This window comes from Oreochromis aureus, linkage group 15 (genome assembly GCF_013358895.1).
Source record: "Oreochromis aureus strain Israel breed Guangdong linkage group 15, ZZ_aureus, whole genome shotgun sequence".
Classification (NCBI taxonomy): Eukaryota; Metazoa; Chordata; class Actinopteri; order Cichliformes; family Cichlidae; genus Oreochromis; species Oreochromis aureus.
In genome coordinates, this window is record NC_052956.1 from 38,960,158 (window position 1) to 38,983,414 (window position 23,257).

Below are 23,257 nucleotides of genomic sequence, written 5' to 3' on the forward strand. Positions count from 1 at the left end.
TTTTCGTTCCCCTTGTGCCTCCCATTCCGTCAGTCCTGGCATTCTTTATGTATAGCTGTAGGTTTGCATTTCCTGTGCTCCCTGTTTGCCTGTTCCTTGTGTTTTTTGGACTCTAATCTATTCACTTTGTGTTTCATGGCTGTGACTACAATTATTACACTCCACACACAACTAACTATGACAGTTTAGGGAAATCAATCCAACAGCTGTTGGAAAAAATACACATAAGACTGCAGAATCAATCTGCCTATCAACAAGCCAAAATTCACAGTTTAAGGACCAGCAGACTGAAAAACAGCTTTTTTTCAGTGCACCATCAGGCTATTCCATGTCCATTTATTCCACTGCCTACCTGTGCCACTATTTGAGCTGGTATCATTAGAATTTTAATCTATTTCATTTATTGTTTTATGTATGATAGAAGAAAATAAATGATATATATTTCTAGGAAGTATATTTTATTCTTATTGTATGAATGTTTATCTTTGTATGCACCAAATACAGCAGTGATTCTAATTTTGATGCATGTATGTTGTTGCTAATAATGACAAACAAACTTCACATATCTTAAACTTGGACAATCCAGCTGGTCAGGAAAAGCTTACTCACATTAATCAAGTACTAAATGAAATCAGTAGGCGGGGAAATTCACAAAAACCCACCGTTTGTTCACAGTCTCTGATCTTTCATTGTTTCAAACATTACACATGTTTTTTTTTTTGTCTTTTGTTTCTGCATCACTAGAATTTACATTACTCCACAGCTATCAGTGTTATTGACCAGTCATGTTGTTGGGATATCACGACTGGAAAAACATTAAACATTTAACATAAACCAAAATCTTAAAACTGTGTTAGAAATAACTGTATAATTCAATAATTTACTCAAATGGTATTTAACCTAACTTATGGCTCTTAAAATTTTAGTTTCTAACGGTAACCAAGCAGCAAGTAAAGACATAAATAACATTGAGAAAAAAAATCAACTATATCTAGAAATAATAAATCAATGCTGACTTTTGTTTTAACACAGGACCCCAGTCTCCCAATGAACCCGGTGATCTACCACAACCTGCTCCTCGCACGTCACCTCAGCCGACTTCTGAAAGCAGCTTTAAAGTGTTTCTGTCAGAAACGCCCGAAGGCAAGCAGCTCCCGCTGCAGTCTTTTTCTTCACAGCTGCAGAGCTGTGAAATCACAACAGCATGATTTGAGAATGTGAGGAACGGGAGGTGCATTGATGCTTCTGCACCAAAATAACAATAATGTTATATGAGAATGTCACACTGTTTATTATAATAATAATTTATTCACAACAAAATAATATTCCTCGCATTCATGATGGAGGCTATGTGCTGTTCACAGCATATTTTAACACAGTACTTGTGATTCATTCTGTTTCGTGTAATGCAACAAAAAGAATAGCATTAAATTAGAATTAATTAGTCTGTTGTGTTTAATTCACTTTACAGTCAGGAACTGAATCTCTGCCACTTCCTCCTGCACCCTTTTCCTTCTCGTTCAGAGAAATGTTCACATTTGCTTTGATTGTATACATTATTTAATAAATCATTTTATCAGTTTACATGTGTAATTGTAAGAGCTGATTTTCTTTAGAAAATTTGCTAAGACTATAGTATTCTTGAAACCTGCCCCCCCACCCCCCACCCTCTCTCTCTCTTTTGTTTTTGAAAATCTAAACACAAAACCTAAATTTAGCTGCATTCAGGAAATCTCTGACCAAACTGGGCAAAACCTCAAATGCATCAAACCAGTTTATCAAGAAAAACAATGTTTTTCGATTATGAACAAAAACAGTCAAAAAACTGATGAATGTTGAAATTCACCTGGCTAAATTTAGAATAATTATTTAACTGTTATACAGAATGTTTGACAGCCTAATTGCCTTTATTTCAGTATAGTAGACATTGACTCATTACCGTCATATAAGCTTTGGCTTTGCAGTGCTTCATCTTCCCCGCTAGAGGGAGATAAGTGACCGTGTTTCTATTTAACTTTATCGGGGTCTTTCCAACACATACAGCATTTTTTCTAAATCCATCCTTTCAGCTGCAAAGAAAAGAAAAGCAGAAGGCTAGGACCACACATTTTTTTTTAGCAGTCATTATCAGTAAAAAGCGACACAAGGTTAATTTTAGCAATTTATAAGGCAACACAGTAGCATCCCGTGGCTGTAATATAAATCAGTAATACAGACAATATAAATCAGCTGACTCTGACTTACAAACTGAGGGATACTGCACACTCATCCACCCATCTACCACTTATACATATGCAACTTATCTGGATTTCCCCACCCAACCCTCCAGCACTCCTGGTAAACACTGAGGGATTCCCAGCAAGCTGAGTGACATAATCTCTCCAGTGTATCCTGAGTTTTCCCCGGCGTCTCCTCCCAGGGAGAGGTGCCTGAAACACCTCACCTAGGAGATGCCCAGATGTCTACTGGGCTCCTTGCAAACCACCAAGCCCCTCACCCTATCTCTAATGGTGAGCGCAGACATCCTTCAGAAGTAACCCTTTTAAAAAAAAAGTGCACCTATACTTAAATGAATGATTAAATAATAATATGTATTCTTTGACAATAAATGATAGATGAATAATCAGCTGGCTCTCCAATGCTTTATCATCTCATTTATGGGTGATCAGGAGGTATCAGGAGTAGTATCGATCCATTCACTCCAGCTCCACCATCTTGGACTGCAGCTGGTAGTCTTTTGTTCTCTGCAGCCTTGTAGCGGCAGCAATTCTCCACCTGCTGGAGGGTCTTATTAGTCAGATCTGGAGCAGATTTCAAACTGTCATCAGCAGCTGCAGTTCAAGACACTGGAGATGGAGTTTATAAAAGAGGCTTGAGACACATGAGTGATCTTTAGAAATGCCACAACAGTTTAGCCTGCAGTCAGGAAAACACAAGACGAGGAGGACCAGAGCCAAGGTGGTTACTAAAACTCTGAGAAAAAACCGGAAACATTAGGAAATCAGTCACATTGTTGTCTCAGGTAGATAATAAAATTAAAGTAAGTCACAAAATATAATATTGCTCTGCCCAAATATAGTCTATTTGTGGGGAACAGTGGACTTGTTAGTCACCAATAAAGCTGTGTTACTCTTCTTGATGGTCCTTTAAGAGTTTAAGTGGGACTATAACTTACAGAGTATCATCATGCTGTGTTCAGTAAGACTTAAAACTAACAATTAAGAGCATGAAGTCATCAGGAAAGCGGTTTCAGCCTCTTCGGTGCTGGCTTCAGTTTTCCATGACGCTAAATTTTGATTGTAGCCTGTGATAACTCCAAACACTTACACATAACCCTTATAAATATCAATGAGAACATCAAGATGCAATCCCCAAACCTGCAAGCAGCACATGCTTCATCTGTTATATCAACAGCTCTTTGTCCTCATGCACCACGTGACAATAATCAATGCGATATTGATCACTCACTACTGAAGCCTCAGTGTAACATTACGTAACATTACATTAGTCTGATTTTCATCTATTGTTTTCCTTTTGATGAAAGAAGGATCAAGATTATTGTTTTGAAGTAAAACTTAAACACAAAAGTACTTTCTTTGGTACATGATCAAACGATCAGGAGTCATACAGCCCTAAACAGGTACATTTTATCACTAACAGGTACACATGTGTATTACAGGCGGCCTGAACAGCCAATACTGCGGATTTCTCATGTAATCTGATATGATTCAAGCGTGATTTTTTTTATACTTCTACTGTATTCTATTTATTCTGCTCATTGCATTTTTTCCTGTCGATGACGTGTCTGAGTGACGCTAAAGGAGGTGAAAGTGAAGAAAAATGTATTTTTACTTTAGAGGAGGATGAAAAGAAGACTTCCGGTTATTCTCAACCTTCAACCTAAAAGCTCTTAATGATTTGAAAATAGAAAAAAAACAATGAAAGTTATTTCTTCACAGAATGTTTTATAATCTTATTTATTATCGATGATGTGTATGAGTGAGTGTAACGGGGGGATTCAAAATGCTAAAAATGTTCAAATTTGGGCGAGGAGGAAAAGAAGCCTTAATTTATTTACTTTGTCTTTTTTCACAGCAGAACACTTAAAATCTGACGAATGTGCCTTAAAAAGGTTACACAGCCAACTACTGAAGGTAACAATTTAAATCTTTAGCATGTTTTAGTGCTACCCATTTATCCTTAAGAATACAGATTTGGTGTAGCGGATTTGAAGCTTTAAATAATGTAAATAATGTAAAAAATAATGTATGCAGTCTGTAACTTCAGTAAGATCATCCGTAAGAGCCCTTTATTCTGAAAATCCATTCGAACGGAAGTCTTGTCCTGCCAGCGGAGTCGCGGAAGGAGGTGATGGAGGAGGGAGGAGAAGGAGGAGGAGGAAGAGGAGGTCTGGTGTGCGCTGAGCAGCAGCAGCAGGTCTGATGATGGTGATGATGATGGTGATGATGATGGTGTGAGTCAGACAGCCGAGGGTTCAGGATGCTCACAGCCGCTCCGGAGTAGACAAACCCCGCAAACACACTCACACACACACACACAGGGAAAGACGGAGAGGATCCGCGGAGATACGGTGAGTCCGCAGGCATCACACCCACACCCGCCACTGCGCTGACACTCACACCGGAAAAAAAACAAACGCACCGTCACCCGGGGAGGATGTCGGGCAGCAGCCGGGGAGCAGAGCTCCACGGTCGGTCTGATTTCACCACCCGGCTCGGTGCTGATTTGACTCTATTCCAACAATCTGTGCGCGTGTGTGTGCGCGCGCGTGCATAGGTGTGCACGTTCATGTAATGCTTATGAACGCGCGTGCCCGACTACGCGCACGCCCGAGGAGCAGTCTTTTACTATTGAGTGCAGTCACACTGATTAACATGATGTGAGGAGGTAATGACACCGAGGAGCTGCAGCTGATTGAGACCGAGAACAAAGCTGCAGGTCAGTGTGTGTGTGTGTGTGCGTGTGTGTGTGTGTGCGTGTGTGTGTGTGTGTCGTGACAGTGTTTTATAGTCGTGAAATACCATCACGAGCACAAAAAATAGTACCGTAAAAGCTGCTGTAGTGAAGATGCTTTTTGAGTTTTAACTTAAAAAACAGTGACACGGTGACCGCTAAATGTAGTGCAAGTATCAGAAATACAATGATCAGCATCCCAGCCTTATAATATTCAGTGATGGAAGTCATCATCATTGATAAATGGTATTTGATAGTCAGGTAAACTTTAGTTAGCCGCCTTTATAGTTAAGAAATAGTGAATTGCATTTAATAATGATCAGTATTTAGATAATAACTGGTTTGGAGAACACATCATCCGGATCTGGTTCATACTCAGAGTGCATATGTTGGCAGGGAGCAGGCGGTAAATACAGTAGCTTGTTTTAGTGTCTTAACAGGTAATGAAATCATAATCAATACTGTTTACGAATGATTGACGTAACCTTTGTGTGTCATTAGTTTGTGCAAGAAAAATTATTTTGTGAACTATATGTTGCATTATGTGTGATGTCATAGCTAACACAAGAAGTCAACAGTTACACTGAGATGATATTTACACAGATAGTATTTTGATTTTTGTTACATGTTAGTTGAATGATTACCAAACTCAGTGAGTCCCAGAATAATTTACTGCTCTTTAGTCAAAGCCGCTGCTGTCTTAGGGATAAACTCAAGTTTTGCTTTAGTGTCGGCGCTGTGACGCACATGTGACGTCATTAGCCATTTCCGGGTCAGATGCTTCTTCAAGTTCCCAAAAGCAAACAGAGGCAGAGGCGCCTCTGAGAGTTAGAAAAGGTCCAAAGTCTGACAGCTCCAATAAAATGGTCAGTGTGGCTGTTCTTAAAGGTGTTAAAGCGCAATGTCCACAGAAAAGGATTTATGAGGTTTAGTGGAGTTTAGATAACTATGTGGTGTCTGGATGACACTATACTAAATACTACATCTATGCTATAACTTTGGATGTAAGCACAGACCTGAAAAAGAAGTGAACAGCATGCACATCTGGTGGCTTAGAGGGTTGAACCAGTCACATATAGAACCATTGCCAAGCCAATGCAAACACATTAACACAGGTAAGATAAGCGTTCAGTTCTTCTCATCATCCCTGATCTGGAGAGAGGAATGTCATCATATGGCATCGAAAACTTTAGCCAGAAGAACATTTGGGATGAGCCCATCCACAACTGAAGGTTAGTTATTACTATGCTGCTGCATGGTTTGGATATTTGCAGTGAAAAATATTATTCACAGTTTGGCGGAGTCACAAAGATACACTTCAGCTCTCGCTTCTCATTCACTTTGAATGAGTTGACGTCACGTGTTTCTGCTCCAGGGTGGCTGTTAGCCAATGACAGCCTCACCTGTGCAGTTTGACATCAAAATGTCGAAGAAGCTGATTTTCAGCCTATCGTTTACAAACAGTTACTGCAGCTAGCTGGGATAATGCTAACTGTTAACGTGCCTTGTGATAATTAGTTACTCTTGCTATGATAGCATAGATACCACATTAAACATGAGGAACGCCAAACATTAAAGCAAGGCATAGGAAATCTTAGTTGGCCTGAGACTGACTCTTCTCTGAAGTGTTGGATTATTTGGCGTTCAGGATGCTGCGCGCTACCATTAACAGTGCATATAAAAAGCTTTAGAAGTAAGTGAAGTGTCAGCGCTGTGTGCCTGAGATGACTGTATGAGGAGTATCCATATCCAATATAAAAGGACAAATATAGCTTCCGGGTCTGAAAAATGAAGACAACACAGATGTGCATTAAACCTGTGTTCTTCAGTGGGCGATGGTTGTGGTCCATGGCAAAAACACACCGATACACCGACTGTATTGTTTGAAACTTTGGCTTTATTTGTTTAATATGATGGATCTTACTCTGGAATGAGCTTTTTGTATTTTTTGATTAATAGTCCAGTTATAACATTGATCATCCTCTTATTTATCCTCATATTTAGATGCCAAAAACAAATTAAAATTAAAAAATAAGTAAGTGGAAATGCAGCGAGGACGCCTCCTTAAGAAATGAGCCAGCCGAGGTGGCTCTGAATGAGATGCCTCTTGTATGCCTGCTCAGAGACCTCGGGGACAGACCCAGGATACGCTGAAGTGATTATGCCCTGTGGCTGACTTGGGATTGCCTCAGTATCTCCCTGGAAGACCTGGAGGAGATGGCAGGGGAGAGGAACATCTCTACTTAGACTGCTGCAAGAAAATGGATCGATGAAAGGCTGGAAACAGAAAAGAAGCAAACTCACATCTGAGAAGCAGGAGCATTTGGATGTTTTTAGAGGAGAAGGTGTGTTTTTTAAAATCCAATTCTTGATCAAATCCTGAAATTTTGATCTGTCAAGCAGAGAGGCACCAGTATTTAGTGACACAAGTAGAAGGAAATAGTACAGTACTGAAATATGAGTTCTTTGCATTTTTGTACTCCTCAGTCTGCTGCAAGCTTCCTGTTGGACCGGTATTCTCGCTTCCCACATGTTCACGCCTTAAAATCACATTTTATCTCAAAAGCTTTCAGTTTATGATTCATTCAGACGTTATTCTCCACAAACATCTCAGAGAGTTAACAGCAACTCCAACTCATCTCCAGGAAGAAGTGGCTTTTAGCATTTCTGAATCACATTCAGCTCTTTGCTGCAGGATATTAAACACTGAGATTTTCAACAGAGTGTGAATGATGTGAGGAGTTCAGCTGGAGGTGTGAAACTGCAGCAACCTCAGTGTAAGTGTGAGTACTTGGATTACTCATGTTGTGGGGACATAAATGAGTTCACGCAGTCACATTGTGGTGACGCTTCTCTTTTTAGAGACAAAATAACATTTCTATACCGCCAGTTGTTACATTTTAGAATGAAGATTTCAAGGTTCTGTTAACTCTTCAGGAAGTGACTGAGTGAGTGCGATAAAATGCGTGTGTGAACTTTGTGCTATGTTTTTCAGGTCACACCTTCTTATTTTAGACAGGAGGGAAATTACATAACGTGTTAATAATTTCATGTTTCGGGTTCGTTGTAATCCTTCATTAAATCCTGTGAAGTTTCATTTAAGTTACCAAAGCTATAGAAGAAATAGATGACAAATATTAATAGAATGTCTTATATTAACACACAGTAAGGCACAAAAGGGAAAGGTTTGAATGTGGTAAGAAACAATGGAAAAACAAAAAGAAAGGACCCACAGCTTACTCCCACAGTCAGACATGGTTGTTCAGTTAACCCGTGATTCTAACCATGCTGTAGGTGTGGATGTGAGTGTGAACAGCCCTGTGACGAACTGGCGAGCTGTCCTAGGTGTACCCTGTCTCTTGCCAGGCCCCCACCCACCCGATCCTGAATTGGATAAGAAAAATGGATGGATTTAAGGATGGGGAAAAAATAAATAAATACAGAAAAAGAAAGAAAAAAACACAATGTGTCACAAGAGTCTTAATATATACACTTAATCTCTCTATGTTTGCCAACTCATTCTAAACAGTCAGGAGGTGAGAAGCCAAACTTGGCACAGAGTCTGCACACGCCCCCTGTAGGTTCTCATCTATATCAGTTATTATGCTGCTATCATGTTGTCTTAGCAACCAACTAGCAATAGGCTAAAATGGACTGTTTTTAGCATTTACACACCTATAATAGCTCAAAAAGAATGCTATCATTTTAATTTCACAGTACTAACATTCATATAACTCTGCAATATCGAAATAATACATGATATATTATAATATTGTCATGTTGCCTAGCAACCATCTAGCAACAGGCTTGAATTCATGAAAAGTGACACCCTATAGCAGCCAACAGCATGAACAGGCTAAACAATACTGCTAACAATACTACAAAAAATAGCATTAATACTGTTCTAAAATGTTGATATAAATACACTAAAAATATTCCATGTTATGGCCTGCTTATTTAAAGATACTCATATGATGTTTTGGACAATTATTAACAGAATGTGTTAAATACTGATAAACAGTAAGGAAAAATTAAGGACACATTTAAAAAAGTAACAAAGTTATTAATCATTTCATTAAAATTTCTGTAAAAATTAAAAGTTACTGGGTAAGGTTGTGGTTTAGGTTAAAATTGACCCCTTCAAACCAGTAACTCAGCTTGTTTAAAATTTATGGAGTGAGTCTAACAGACCGATCTCACACTGTGTTCACATTGTGCCCGACTGAGCGATGCAAGTGGTTTTGATAAAACTGCATTTTTTACACGGCCTGATACAACTCAACTCTAGCTCGGCACAACAAAAAGGAGGGAGGCTCCACCTTGAGTCTTTATTCCACTGTTACATTTTGAAAGTTAAAAATGTATTGAGTTAAATTCCTAAAGAGGCAGGCAACTAAAGCAGCAAAGTAAAATTTCAAAAATCCTGAGGCATCTGTAGAAATTCCTAGCTGGATGATATGCTGGCTGGATATAAGCTCCTCAGTGCACCTGAGGGCATCCTGATCCGATCCCTCAACCACCTCAGCGACTTCCTTTTTAGCGGCTCTAGGTTGAGCAAAATAACAGGAGCATGAAGTGGGAGAGTCCCAGTCTAAACTTAGCTCAAGGGCAGCTCAATGAAAATCACTATCATTTTGAGTAAAGAGTGTTTGTTTTCATCATACCTTAGAGGGTTACCTTAGACGGCGACGGATTATGAATTATTGTGAGGCTGTGGCTAGAGTTTTGTGTTCATTGTGTGTTGGCCCATCAGAGGGCGTAATCCACCAAATAACTTGACTTTTTGCCTGTTATAGAAGATTTTTCTATATAAGTCCGATCGATTGGCGAGCTGAGCAGAGTGGAATGATCTTTTTAAGCACAACTTATATGATAAAAATAATTTTTATCGTTCTTGCTTCGTCTCCATTTAAAGCAGGCCTGCACTGTCAGTAGCAATGACAGTAATAATTACAATGATAATATTCATATTCTGGTCTCACATTGGTCTGGTTTTTTTTAGATTCTGTGTCTGCAGCTCTGATGCTGCTGCTTTAGTTGGAGGTGTTTTCCCTGCTGCCTGCCTCCGCGCAGGAAGTGACATCAAGTGATGTGGGCAGGCAGGTTACCTTGACAACAGCCCTGCTGGTGCCGATGACATGTTTGCTCTCCTCTCTCAGTGCCGTCACCACGGCGACTGGAAAACACACTCTCTCTCTTTATCACACACACACACACACACACACACACACACACACACACACACACACACACACACACACACACACACACACAGTACATTAAGATGCTGCCATGGTTATATCCAGAAGCACAATGGAAGCTATCATGAGGCAGGTGTATGTGTGCTTGTGTGATGCTCGTCATGCTGATGGATTAACGAGGTGGTGATTGGCTGGTGGTCTGAATCTGTGGCAGAGATAAGGAGGTGCTGACGTTGGTGAGGAGGAAAAGGAGCTCCCTTTAGAATCGCTGTTGTCTTTCCTTCTCTGGGGTTTGTTTTCAGCTCTCCTCTTTAACGACATGGAAAAGTGTAATCTGTGCCCGTTAGTCATTGTGAAGGGGTGGAGGGAGGCTCACAGCCTGGAAATCCCTAAGGCCTTTGCTCCAGTTTTTAAATTCATTATCATTTATCATATCTGTGAAAAAGGTCAGAGAGTTCATGGAGAGATGCTCTTAAAAGAGACCTAATCATAGTCAGTGTCTGTCTGTGGGTCTGTACTTGAATTTGCCTGTATGTACTTGTACTGTTTTAAGTGATTAAACCAATAATGAAAGTAAGTACTTTCATTATTTAAAGAAAAACCAAAAAGAAAAATGCTACATTTTTCAGTCAATCATTTAAAGTCCAGTCATTGTACCTGATCATTCTTAGAGGAGTGTTTTTTCTTTGTGAACTCGTGTAACAGTTACCTCTGAATTACTTAAACATAGAGAGGCACCTTAGCAAAGGACCAGTTTTAACTGTCTTCTTAGACACTTGGTTATTACCAGTATGTCACAAAAACACATCATTTGTTTCAAATTCTTCAGTTAGAAAGGAATAGAATAGAGTAGAATAGCCCTTTATTGTCATTGTATATATACAACGAAAGTGTTGAACCTCTGAATGCAAAAGGTAACACAATTTGACATAAGATAGTAGTTTTGCACCAGCAAAGTGATTCTGAGGGCTTTTAGCTAAAACTTGCCATGTCGTGGCATTTTTTGGCAGTAAAGTGTTGTGAACAAAAATAGTTGAAAATTAGACAAAATTGGCCTGAAAAACTATCTACATCCGATGAACAGTATCCGAAAGTCCTGCCCTTCAGAAATAGGGGAAAAAAACAGCTAAGACCTGACACAGGACATGACGGATCCATCTGATCCTTCAGTCGATCCATCGACTGTTCGCCAAAGATTTATCAGATATGGTCTCTGTGGAAGTCTGGCTGTCAACGAGACATCGTTAAAGAGGTGAAACAGGAAGAAAAGGCCGAGGTATACCAAATTAAACTGAAAACAAGTTGTATAGAGTAATGAATCTAAATTTGAATTTAATGGCTAGCAAATAACTGTCGACAGGCACGTGTAAAACATGGTGTGGGTGAGCAGTAAGGTGTAAAGCTTTAACAAAACAAAATAAAGTGTTCTTATAAAGGTGAGATGAGCTACACGAGGCGTAAGCAAAGCTGGCTGGGCTTTTTATTATCTTGTACTTTAGGTGAACCTGGAAGGTGCTCTGCTACCTTCATGGACACCTAGGAAAACAGAGTAGTTGTCCACACTTCACTTTTAGCCCCACACTTCAAATGAATGCAATGTTTAAGGTGATATAATGTGCAGGACATCGTTTTGACCCTTTCTTTTTGATCCAGTCGTATTAAATAATCCAGCTTATGTTCTTGTCCTGTCTTCTTTAGCTTCCAGATCGTTGAGCCAGAGAAGCAGGTGAACTGTGGTTCCCAGAATGCCAGAGCAGAGTAATGACTACCGGGTGGTGGTGTTCGGTGCCGGCGGGGTGGGGAAGAGCTCGCTGGTGCTTCGGTTCGTGAAAGGCACCTTCAGAGACACCTACATCCCCACAGTCGAGGACACCTACAGACAGGTGGGGCTCTTCACACATGATCAGAAAGTTTGGCTGTAAAAGATTCTAATACCGTGAATGAAATGTGCATACATTCAAGGTTTCTGCATTTAATAACACAGAGTGAGTAAATGAGCCCCTACCATGCCATAGCTTTGTCGAACATCACCCACATCGTTTAGTTGTATTTGGACTCTATTCAGTCTTCACAGCAAACTATTAAGTGCACCAGATCTTGACCAAAATTGGCTCAAGTTTTATGGGGAATATTTTTGCTGTATTTGGCTTAGAACCATTTTATGAGTTATCATCAGCACTGATTCATTGCTATCTGGGGCATCTCAGATAAGAAGTAGAAAAAGCTGGTTGGCTGAAGCAGTTAAAAGGAAACTGACACTTCTAAGCATGCTTCTGGATAATGTTTCCTCCCACACTGCAGTAACAGAAATGTGTAAACAAGATCTCTGACTTGAAACCGTCCTATCAACCCTGCTGTCACTGTTAATACCTGACATCAGTGCCTGTCATCCCTGCAGGTGATCAGCTGTGATAAGAGCGTCTGCACGCTGGAGATTACTGACACAACAGGAAGTCACCAGTTTCCAGCCATGCAGCGTCTGTCTATCTCCAGAGGCCATGCCTTCATCCTAGTGTACTCCATCACCAGCCGCCAGTCACTGGAGGAGCTCAAACCCATCTATCAACAGGTCACACTCTCCAGATTAATTACAGCACTGCACATTAAACTCACAAAAATCTTTCAGGAACTTTGGTTTTCCAACACCATTGTTATCACAGATGTTGAAGCACACACCAAACACACATCTCCACAGACGATACCGTCAGTCTTGGTGTACAGTTAGGATCCCATTGGTGGTGCAGAAACAAACTGAAAAATGCATCAGTGCTATGCAGTTCACTGCAGTAGTCATGTTCAGGACTGACAGCTTCATCTTTGATGACCTAATGTTTAGTCCTAACTGATACTATCTCATGTCCATTTAGGTTTTGGCCATTAAAGGCAGCGTGGAATCCATTCCCATCATGCTTGTGGGCAACAAAAGTGATGAAACGGCTCAGCGTGAGGTGGAGATGAAGGAAGGTGAGGCTCAGGCGGCTGCCTGGAAGTGTGCCTTCATGGAGACGTCGGCCAAGACGAACACCAACGTCAAGGAACTGTTCCAGGAGTTGCTGGCCCTAGAGAAGAAGCGGGACATGAGCCTGAGCATCGACGGGAAACGGTCGGGAAAACAGAAACGAGCTGACAAGCTGAAGGGAAAGTGCAGTGTCATGTAGAGCAGCTGGCAGCTGCAGAGGACTCACTGCAGAGGACTCACAGACTTTAGAGTCTGTCTGAATGCTAGAGCCCAAATGAACAAAATGACTAATAACTTAGAATGGAATCTGGAATATTTGAATATTTATATCAAGACCTTGGGCTCCTACTGGCCCTGACATGGATTGTGTATATGGTCTAAAGTATTTGTAAAAAAAGAAACAAACAAAAAATCTTTTTACACACTCAACTAACTCCTGCCACTATTAACAATTACATGAAAGAGTAAGGATACTTCACTAATGCCATTGTAAATGTTGAGCCAAAAATCAGTCAGATTATGGTTAAGCTCGAGTTTGTTCCAGCAGTTCCTACAGGACCAACCCAACTGGTCCTGACAGCTTTATTTTAAAGATGAGCTTATTTTCAGCTCATTTTGTTTCTGGGACTCGACAAAATTAGACTTGCATGATTCTTAGTTCACAGAAACTCCTTCCTTATTGTATACTGGCCCTTTATAGAGCCCCTCAATTCTGTCTAAAACCAGCTCTCTCTTCCAGGGTTTGTAAAGGTCCCTTTCTCTCCGAGTCCTTTGTGTGAATTGGCCCATTGTTGGAAGCCTGCCGAGGGGCAGCATGCAATGCTTGTGTGCAGATGACTGTGTAAACAAAAAGAAAACAGTTAAAAACCAAACACACACACACACACACACAGACAACAACCTTGGGTGGACTTAAAGAACTATAGCCTTCACAGGGTCACCTGTGCAGCCAGGTGAGCTATAGTAGTACCCTGGATATCAATTAATTTAACATGACCTCCTACAACACAAGATGGTACATCTCAAGGAGTTTATCCCGATAAGTACATGTTGAAATGTTTATGTAACGAAGTAAGAAAAAGCAGAGTAGTTCCTGTGTAAGACTTTATTTTTCGGCATGCTGCTTAAAATAGTGGAAATAAAACCACGGCAGCAGGCTTCACACTTAAGCTAAGTTTAAGTACACAACCAGAAAGCACTTGTTTTTTAAATGAAGCACTAATTAACTATTAACCATTAGCTCAATGATGCGACTCATTTGGCATGCTTTCACTTGTCCCTCTTTGACATTCTAGCAACATGCAATGATGAGCAAGAAACCCAGGAACTGGATGGAACATGTTGGCATGCTAAATCTGATGTTGCAGAATATGAACTCAGTGATACTACATTTACTTTAGTCATCTGTATGACATGCTCAACACTAGTATTTGGGGCTGTCAGGTTTGCTAAAACATGCTAGCATGCTAATATATTAGGCACTTAGCTTCCCAAAAAGAACATTTGCGGCTGCTTGCTGCCCCCTAGTGGCAGAGGGGAGCATGGTTTTAAGTTTTTGAAATCCTGTGGCACTCTTGATTGGCTGCCTCAGGACTATTCATGACATATATACCAGACATTTATTCTCCGTCCTGCAGATAAGGCAGAAAAATAATTAAATAATCCTTTATCTAAGAAGTCTAACAGCTTTTCTATTGTGATTCCCTCCTTGGTGGTCGTGGCTGTTTTTTATCTTGGAGCTCAGCTTCCTGCTGTCATTAGAAGATCTTCAACATGCAAGCTAACAGTGTTTAGCCTCTGAACTCTCAGCTGACGGACTGCAGTGGAAACAGCAGATGCTTTCACCTTAACTCAGCAGGAAACTACAAAACGGCTTCAGTGATTTTCCAGCTGGCCTTTTGCACTGTTTTCATTTTCATCAAACACACTGAAAACAAAACATTGTTAGCATTAACAGGGAGGTGCAGGGAAGCATGAAGCTACTGTACATCTGATGTAAAGGAACAGTCCAAAATATCTGGAAGCACCTTTTGTACTGGTTCATCTCTGCGTGTCCAATACAGAGGTGGAGCCAGGACGTGTTTAGTCTTAGCACAAGGACTGGAAGCAGCAGGGGAAACTTCCAGCAAACCTAAGATAATGAACTGTGCTGTCTTATGCTTATGCAATGCTAACTCTCTATCTGTTAGTGTTGCTAGTTTTTAGATGCTTTGAATTAATTCCAAAACTACTTTTGTGGTTCTTAAAAGATCAGTTATTTTCACACACCAGGGGTCAGGACAGAGAGGCAAACATTATTAAAACAGGTCGACTCTGCTAGTTTCTAGCTCTATATTTTTATTGTGAGCCTCAGTTTCACAGTTCACAGTGATCGTTATTGATCACGGGCCTTGATGCCATTCCTCAGTTAATCATCCGTCTCAAATAAGCTGTTTTAGCTCCTCCCCCATTCAATGTAACTTTCCTCTGATTGGCTGCCCCTGACTTTGGATCCTTTTAAATAATTAATATGCGTTACTATTAACATGAAAAGGAAACAGTCATTTCTCTACCAAGGACAGTACTCATGGCCACTGATGACAGTTTACATATTAATAAAAAGAAACTGACCTCAAAGCTCAGTTTAGTCAGTAATGCTAATTTTGGTCATTATTCAAATGGGAAACCTGCAGTCAGCTTAGACTGAGAAACTTGGCTGAGTGGCAAAACTGAAAAAGTACTGGGTGACATCCACATCTGCAGGAAAGGCTTCTTGTGATATTTTTCTCAGTACAGTTCTCCATTCTGAGAGAGTAAGGCCATAAGACTCAAATGTTGTTATTTTCAGTGTGGCAGAAACTGTGAAACAGTTGTCTGTGCATCTCTGAGTACATCAAACAGGAGCTTCGCATAAACATGTGCACGTAGCTGCACTGTCTGAGCTTGTGAGATGCATCTCTGCCTCTGCTGTCATTTCGCTCCGGGGTCTGACTATGAGATCTGACTCATTCCTATATATAATATCAAATGTTTGTGCTGCCTTTTGATATTCCCGTGAAAGTAATGTCACATCTAAGGAACAAGAAGTCCTGTTCCATAGCTGAGAATCTGTTTTACAAAATTTACCAGCGTGTTAAAGATAAAATATCACAGGAACTAATTCTTCTTTTAAGCTGAATTAATGTTAACTGACTGTCCTGAAAAGGAATCAAACTAAGCATTTTATTCAAAATAACCAGAAACATATGAGACGTGTCTCGATCAGCCATGTCACTGGACCTGTTATAGTGTACCAAACTCTGAAATTTGCATGTTACACCCCTTTTGCCACTCAAATTTTCACATTTTCACTTTAGTTTCTTGGTGCTTTTTACACTGTAAGCTGCATCCACAGAGAGCATTTTTAATTCTTATGGTTCAGAATCCAACACACAGATGCAGGAGACAGAACCACAGGTGGCCTGAGTAAATCCTGAACCACCGTAAACAACATTGTTTTTGAGTGTGCCATAGAGGAGCTTTGTGTAACCAGTGAGAACTACAAGAGTTCGATTCAGGAGATGTGACTGAAACAGTTTTACTGGTACCACTACACCGACACCCCTTTTAGCACATTAATATAAAAAACCTGATGTGTTCAGATTTCTTCCACATGGTCAAATGTTTATAATTTTACACTAACATCATTGAGAAAGGCATGTGTAGTTTACTAGTTTAGCCCCCATCGTGGGATTTTGAGTGATTGCTTTTATTATTATAAAAATATTATTAATTAAAGAATGAATATTTGAAGTTTGATACTTGTATCCACCTGTGAAAGAAGTTTTATGCTACATGATTGTAACATAGTTCTAATATTCATTTTAAACACTATACTTTGGAACTATTATGGTTACTCATAATAAACATTTTAGGATGAAAACTTTTAAAACCACACGTTAAACGTATCCAAGTAGCCTTTCTAATAATTACAGCTTTTGCCCCATAACAAATCAGCCTGTTTAAAAATCACATCTCTCTCTGAACATTATGGCAGTCATACTGGCGCATCATTGCAATGACCAGCAGTGACCAGTACAACATCTCTTTGTACATATTTGTGCTATTCTTGCTACTTTTAAACAAACACTATTTTTGCCTGAACAAAATCGTGGCTAAAATGGTGAAAGCAGGTGTAGTTGTGTACAAATGAAACTATAGCAGGACATTAGAGACACAGCTCGGTGGAGCTATACTAATTACTTGCATGTATTTCTGTGTTCATACTAGTTCCCAAACAGTCCGGATTATTAACACCGAGCAGAGCAGGGAACATGAAAATCCTAGTGTTGGACTGATTTTATGGGAATCCTCGTTTCCCCACGTTGCTGATCCACAGTGGGAGCTAAACTGGAATTTTCCTCACCTTGTGCTAAGCTAGCCTTTATATTTAATACTCTTAAAGACCTCAGATATGTATTTTCTCAGCACACCAACAGGATTTCTAAATGTTGGACTGTTCCTTTACCTGGCAGGAAAGCAGACTTGCTTCGCCGTTGTACATTTGAAATGCCTTTCCTTCCATTTTACTTGACAATTTATAATCTGAAAATAAGTGAGCTTAAAAACTTTACGAAGCACAAACACTGGAACACGTTAGACGAGCTCATGTTATGTACACGTCAGCTTGTATTTAGTTTCACTGTATAAAGCTTTTCATCATGCTGTGTTTTTGAAACGTCACCATGCCTCACTGTTAGCTGTATTCAGCTTTAGCAATATCAGAAACAGCTGCACTTTGTACGTGGGCAGTAGAAACTCAAAGAAATAACTCAGCAGTTTATTGATGCCAATAAATTCTTTTATCAGCAAATTCACGATCTTATCATTCCACTGCTGTATGTACATTTTCAAGTTAACTGAATTAACTTGAACACAAGATGCTTTCAGTTGTATTTTCTCAACATGAATGACACTCACAAACTATGAATTAATAAAAAATATATATATTGCACTCCAAAGAATCCTGAATACAGATTATTTTTAATGGTAAAGATGGGAGTAGTCCCTCCCCCCACTCCCACAGAGCCAATAAAAGAGCTGAAACAGAAAACATTTCAGCCAGCTGATGCAAATCTGATTGTTATCATAGGGTTGAAGATACACTGACTTTATAAATACTCTTCACAGTAAGGGAGATTTCTTTTCCTGTCTGGAGCCATACCTTATAATCCTGCAGCATTGTTCTGTTAACGTTTTGCTACCTACAAAATTGCGCTTAAAGTCACTACATGGAAATAGAAATGCAGAGTGTTTATTTTCTCTAGCATTAAGTATATTTTCTTACCTATGCTAGATCTCAAATTGCATCCATCAGTAAAAATGAGTCAGTGGTTTGTAGACTTGTACTTGCATGAATTTTAAAGAGTGTTGTGCTGTTTTTGGAAATAAACTATAAAGAAAATATTTTTTCTGCAGTAAAGACAACAACACATACACAACAGCACCCCATACATGTAATGTCAGTACCTTAGAAAAAAGAATAAAAAAGAAAAAAAGCTATCACTGGCATCATCATCAGCGCCGATGATGGCCTAACGATTGAAGACTGATTGGAAACTAGTTGCTGGTTGGTTATAATCACTGAGAAGTGTGAAAAGTGTACGATGAAATACTTCAGTCACATTTAACAGCTGTTTACTTCCAGGCTTCGCTGCCTTTTAAGGACCCAGTCTAAGCAGACCAGGTAGGCCAAGTCCTGTGAAGGATGGGTTTTGACATACCAGAGACCACACAGCAACACAGCGACTGGAGGTCACAGAAAATCTGTATTCTTTGGTAAATTCGAGCAGCCAACCCCCCCCCCCCCAGAAAAAAGTGACCTCCTGCTCTGCTGATAGCTTTCAAGTGATGTCTTGCATTTAAAAAAATACTTTTAGACATTTTATCATTACATTCTTGGACAAAACATTTTCTTTTTCACATATTATTATTAGAGATGGCACGATACCACTTTTTTATGTCCGATACCGATATCATAAATTTGGATATCTGCCGATACCGATATGAATCCGATATAGTGTGTTTTTTAATCAATAAAACTGTTTTCTTAATATCTTGCTGCATTTTGTATAAGTTCATACTCAAGTTTAAATAAACAACAACACTAAAGCTATTCTGTTATACCTGTATGTAAAAAATACACTGCACCCAAAATATTTCATAGTTCAGCAACACTGATCAATCTAATAAACTTAAACCTACTCCATCCTCCCTGTTCTGGTATTTTAAAGAGTACTTAGCAGAAATATTAAGCAACCTAACTAATAGGGTTGCAAACTCCCAGCAAAAAAAAAAAAAGGGAACCACCCCCCACCCCCCACCTCATGATGCTTAATCGATGTAATCAACTTTAATTTGATGCAGGGTGAAAAAAAATGCACAGAAATAAATTATTTTTCAAGAATAATTAAATAGATTCAACATCTTTCTTCTACAGAATTGCAGACTGCACAGATGGTACCTTCCCAAAGGAAAAAGTACTATAGCTTACTAGGGTATATTAGACTTAACAGTTACTATATACCACAGGTGTCAAACTCCAGGCCTCGAGGGCCGGTGTCCTGCAGGCTTTAGATGTGTCCTTGATCCAACACAGCTGATTTAAATGGCTAAATGACCTCCTCAACATGTCTTGAGGTTCTCCAGAAGCCTGTTAATGAACTAATCATTTGATTCAGGTGTGTTGACCCAGGGTGTTATCTAAAACCTGCAGGACACCGGCCCTCGAGGCCTGGAGTTCGACACCCCTGCTATATACAGTAATGGACTTCTATACATTTTACATCAGATTAAAACTTTGGGTGTAAGATTCAGATAATTATTTATTAAAAGCTAGACATTTTAAATGAGAATAAGAAAGAAAAGTATGTCTTTGTGCCCCCTTTTCCCTGTTCATCCCCTATCGGCCCCCCTGGCTAAACTTTGCTAGATCCGCCCCTGCACAGTTACCAGCCGTCAGCTACGTAGAAAAGGATCCTGGTGTAGAAAGTAATATTAAATACATTCTAACGACAGCTTATCAAGCTTAAACGTGCTGCTGTTGTTCAGCCGCTGGTTTCCTCTTTCTGGTGCAAAGTGGGCCAAAAACAAAGAAGAGAGACGGACTCGCGACAGAAAAGCCGATCAGCTGATCATTGATCAGTTTCATGATTGAAGTAGCAGCAGGAAGGTGAGGGAGGGAGAGAGGCAGTCGCTCCATATATCGGTTGTTAAGCTTAACGTGGGAACGCTTTACAAACATTCAGAGATGAACTTACACACTTGCTTTACTTCTCTCTGGGATAACTTCCTCGGAGATGAAATGCTGGTTTGGTAGCGAGGCTACAAATACACACAGCCGCTCTATCACGTGAGCACACTGCTCCGACGTGCTACGGTTATGAGCCGAGTTACGCCGTGTTGCAAGTTTTGTGAGATGGTTTTTTGATATTTAATGGATCGGATTACATTTTGTATTTCTCGCCGATATCCGATCCAGTAATTTAGGTCAGTATCAGACCGATACCGATACGTAATATCTGATCGGTCCATCTCTAATTATTATGTCTATTATTATGACATCACAGGGACATTATGCTTGTATTTAAATTGTGTAAACTGAAAAATGTTCAAGACTTCAGGGACTCTTCCTGTTGTTTCTCTTCTCTCTGTGCAAACACCAGTTGTTTAGCAACAGTGAAGCTTTTACTCCAGGGGTGCCCAATCCCAGTCCTCGAGAGCTACCGTCCTGCAGCTTTTAGATGCATCCTTGTTCCGACACACCTGAATCAAATGAATGGCTTGTTATCAGGCCTTTGCCAAACTTGATGGCACGCTGAAGAGGTAATCAAACCATTTGATTCAGCTGTGTTGGAGTAGGGATGCATCTAAAAGCTGCAGGATTGTAGCTCTCGAGGACTGGGATTGGGCACCCCTGTTTTACTCCAACAAAATGATTTGCTGCCATCTGGTGGTCAGTATCTATATATATCTGGTTTAGGCAACGCCAGGCCTTGAGTGCCAGTGTCCTGCAGGTTTTAGATCTCAACATACCTGAATCAGATGATTAGTTCATTGCCAGGCCTCTGGAGAACTTCACCACATGTTGAGGAGGTCATTTAGTGTTTTAAATCAGCTGTGTTGGATCAGGGACACATCTAAAACCTGCAGGACACGGCCCCGAGGCCTGGAGTTGCCCCACCCTGATATATATATATATATATATATATATATATATATATATATATATATATATATATATATATATATATATATATATATATATATATGTATGGATAGATAGATAGATAGATAGATAGATTTGTGTCCAAAGTTTCTCTTTATTTGATAAAGAGAGTTGCGATTGATACCAGACAAGGGCATAAAAATCAGACGAGGGCTGTGATAAACAAGTTCAACTATATTTGAGTTGACTTCCATAAACTGACTCTGCCATGAACGAATGAATGAGAACATTTTGGACTGTTTGTACTTGGATTTACTTTGAACTAATTTAACAGTAGGAGTCATGCCAGTTAAAAAGGGTGAACTTTCTTTATACCGTGACTTTATGTGCTACAGCTAGAGACCCATTTAATCTGGGTTGTCTTGTGAGGGACTTCTGTGTAAATGGAAGTCCAGAGAGTGGGAATGTCAGATTATATTAGAGACCTTCTTCGTCTTCTGTAACTCCATTGAATAAACTATTATTGTACTTTTTGTCCAGAAGCTGCTGTGAGTTGAGTCAGAGAGCATTTGTTTGTCAGCACACACAGAGCGGTACAAGATATGTGGGCTTGTGTGAGTAACTGGTCATTTGTTTGTGCAAACTGCTCGGTGGATTTTCCCCTGCAGCCACACAACACAGTCTAGTTTGTACCTGAATTTTGTCTTTTTATTTTTTTAATCTAAGTAAATAAATAAAGCAGTAAAGTCTGCTTTTTCAGTGTGGGGCATTACCTGTTCTAACTTGTATTCCTCTGAAATGCACTTCAAGACAATCAAATTAAGAATAAACTTTGTCTCTGTAACCCAGAAGCATTTTTTCACCTCTCCAAAATCACAGACTGTGTCTAAAAGGTGACTATAGTCATTTTAACCCACTGGTTAAAATGACTTTATTTATTATAGGCCTAGGATAATAAAAAATATTTGCTTTATTTTAGTTTTGTGATATGAGTTTTTTATGTAATGCTTTAATTTCTCTTATTACTTATTTATTATTACATGTTAGTGTCTGTTTTGTGTCTGTGTCTTTTGTCTTGGTTACTTAACACAGTCATGGCTAAGCTAACACAGCTAAGCTAAGTCATGGCTGAGTTAACGTGATTGGATTTATCAAGCAAGCAAGCCACTGGTTTAAGGACTTTATTTATTAAAGACCTACTATAATAAACAATTTATTTGATTTATTTTACTTTTCTGATATCGTTTTTTATATAATACTTTTACTTTCTTTACTTTTCCTTTTTGTCTTGCATGGTTACGTAACACTAAGTCATGGCTAAGCTAACGTGGTTAACGCTGTGAGAGGGTCTGTTTAAAAGTAAAGAGCACAACATCTGATGGGGCAGCCAGGACACTGCCTGTGGTAAAAGGACACAGTGATATTTTCTTCACCAAAAATTCTCATCTTTTAAACCTGAAAACACAGTGAATATGAATTAAAATCATAAAATGATATAAACCCATCTTACGGTGTGAAAGCTGTGATTCCTGTTTTTTATTTCATATCTCCACCCTTCCTGCTTCCTTCTCTGACTGTAGACTGAATGTGCCTGTTATATTTCTTCACCTGACTCAGTTTCTGTGAGAAAGTTTTTTTTTTTTAACCTTACGAAGTATTTGTACTTGAAAATAAAGTAATTCAGTCAGTCGTCCTAAACACAGTTCATATCTGTCAGTTTATTAACTGCATCATTAAAATGTCAGCACCTGGTCATGAACTCTGAATTAACTTCATTCACAGGTAATGTTAGTCTATTGGAACTTTTTAAGTGTGTTTTTAAACATGTTTGTCCAAGGAAAGGTCAGCAGCCTCTAAGTCAGCTAACATGTCATCAGTTTGTCCTTTGACTTTAATATGAAATAATGTCTCATTTGTAGCAACAATCTCTAGAATGAT

General features: G+C 39.5%; 1 protein-coding gene across 4 annotated transcripts; it reads left to right on the forward strand.

The window, feature by feature from the left end:
- Positions 1-4,404: 4,404 nt before the first annotated feature.
- Positions 4,405-18,322, forward strand: LOC116333099 (GTP-binding protein Di-Ras1-like). 4 transcript variants are annotated; one of them, XM_039598411.1, is made up of 4 exons: positions 4,405-4,437; positions 11,874-12,058; positions 12,574-12,744; positions 13,043-18,322. In XM_039598411.1, exons 2-4 carry the CDS (start codon positions 11,921-11,923, stop codon positions 13,331-13,333), a joined length of 600 nt encoding a protein of 199 aa, XP_039454345.1. In that variant the 5' UTR covers positions 4,405-4,437; positions 11,874-11,920; the 3' UTR covers positions 13,334-18,322. The 4 variants fall into 4 exon arrangements, with proteins under 4 accessions (XP_039454345.1, XP_031612107.1, XP_039454344.1 ...); XM_031756247.2 differs by having other exon boundaries at positions 4,415-4,591; XM_039598410.1 differs by lacking the exon at positions 4,405-4,437 and adding an exon at positions 7,588-7,757.
- Positions 18,323-23,257: the final 4,935 nt, after the last annotated feature.

Coding starts and splice junctions, on each gene's coding strand:
- LOC116333099 (XM_039598411.1), top strand. CDS start 11,921: ATGCCAGAGCAGAGTAATGACTACCGGGTGGTGGTGTTCGGTGCCGGC. Junction 12,059..12,573: donor TCGAGGACACCTACAGACAG/GTGGGGCTCTTC, acceptor TCATCCCTGCAG/GTGATCAGCTGTGATAAGAG. Junction 12,745..13,042: donor TCAAACCCATCTATCAACAG/GTCACACTCTCC, acceptor ATGTCCATTTAG/GTTTTGGCCATTAAAGGCAG.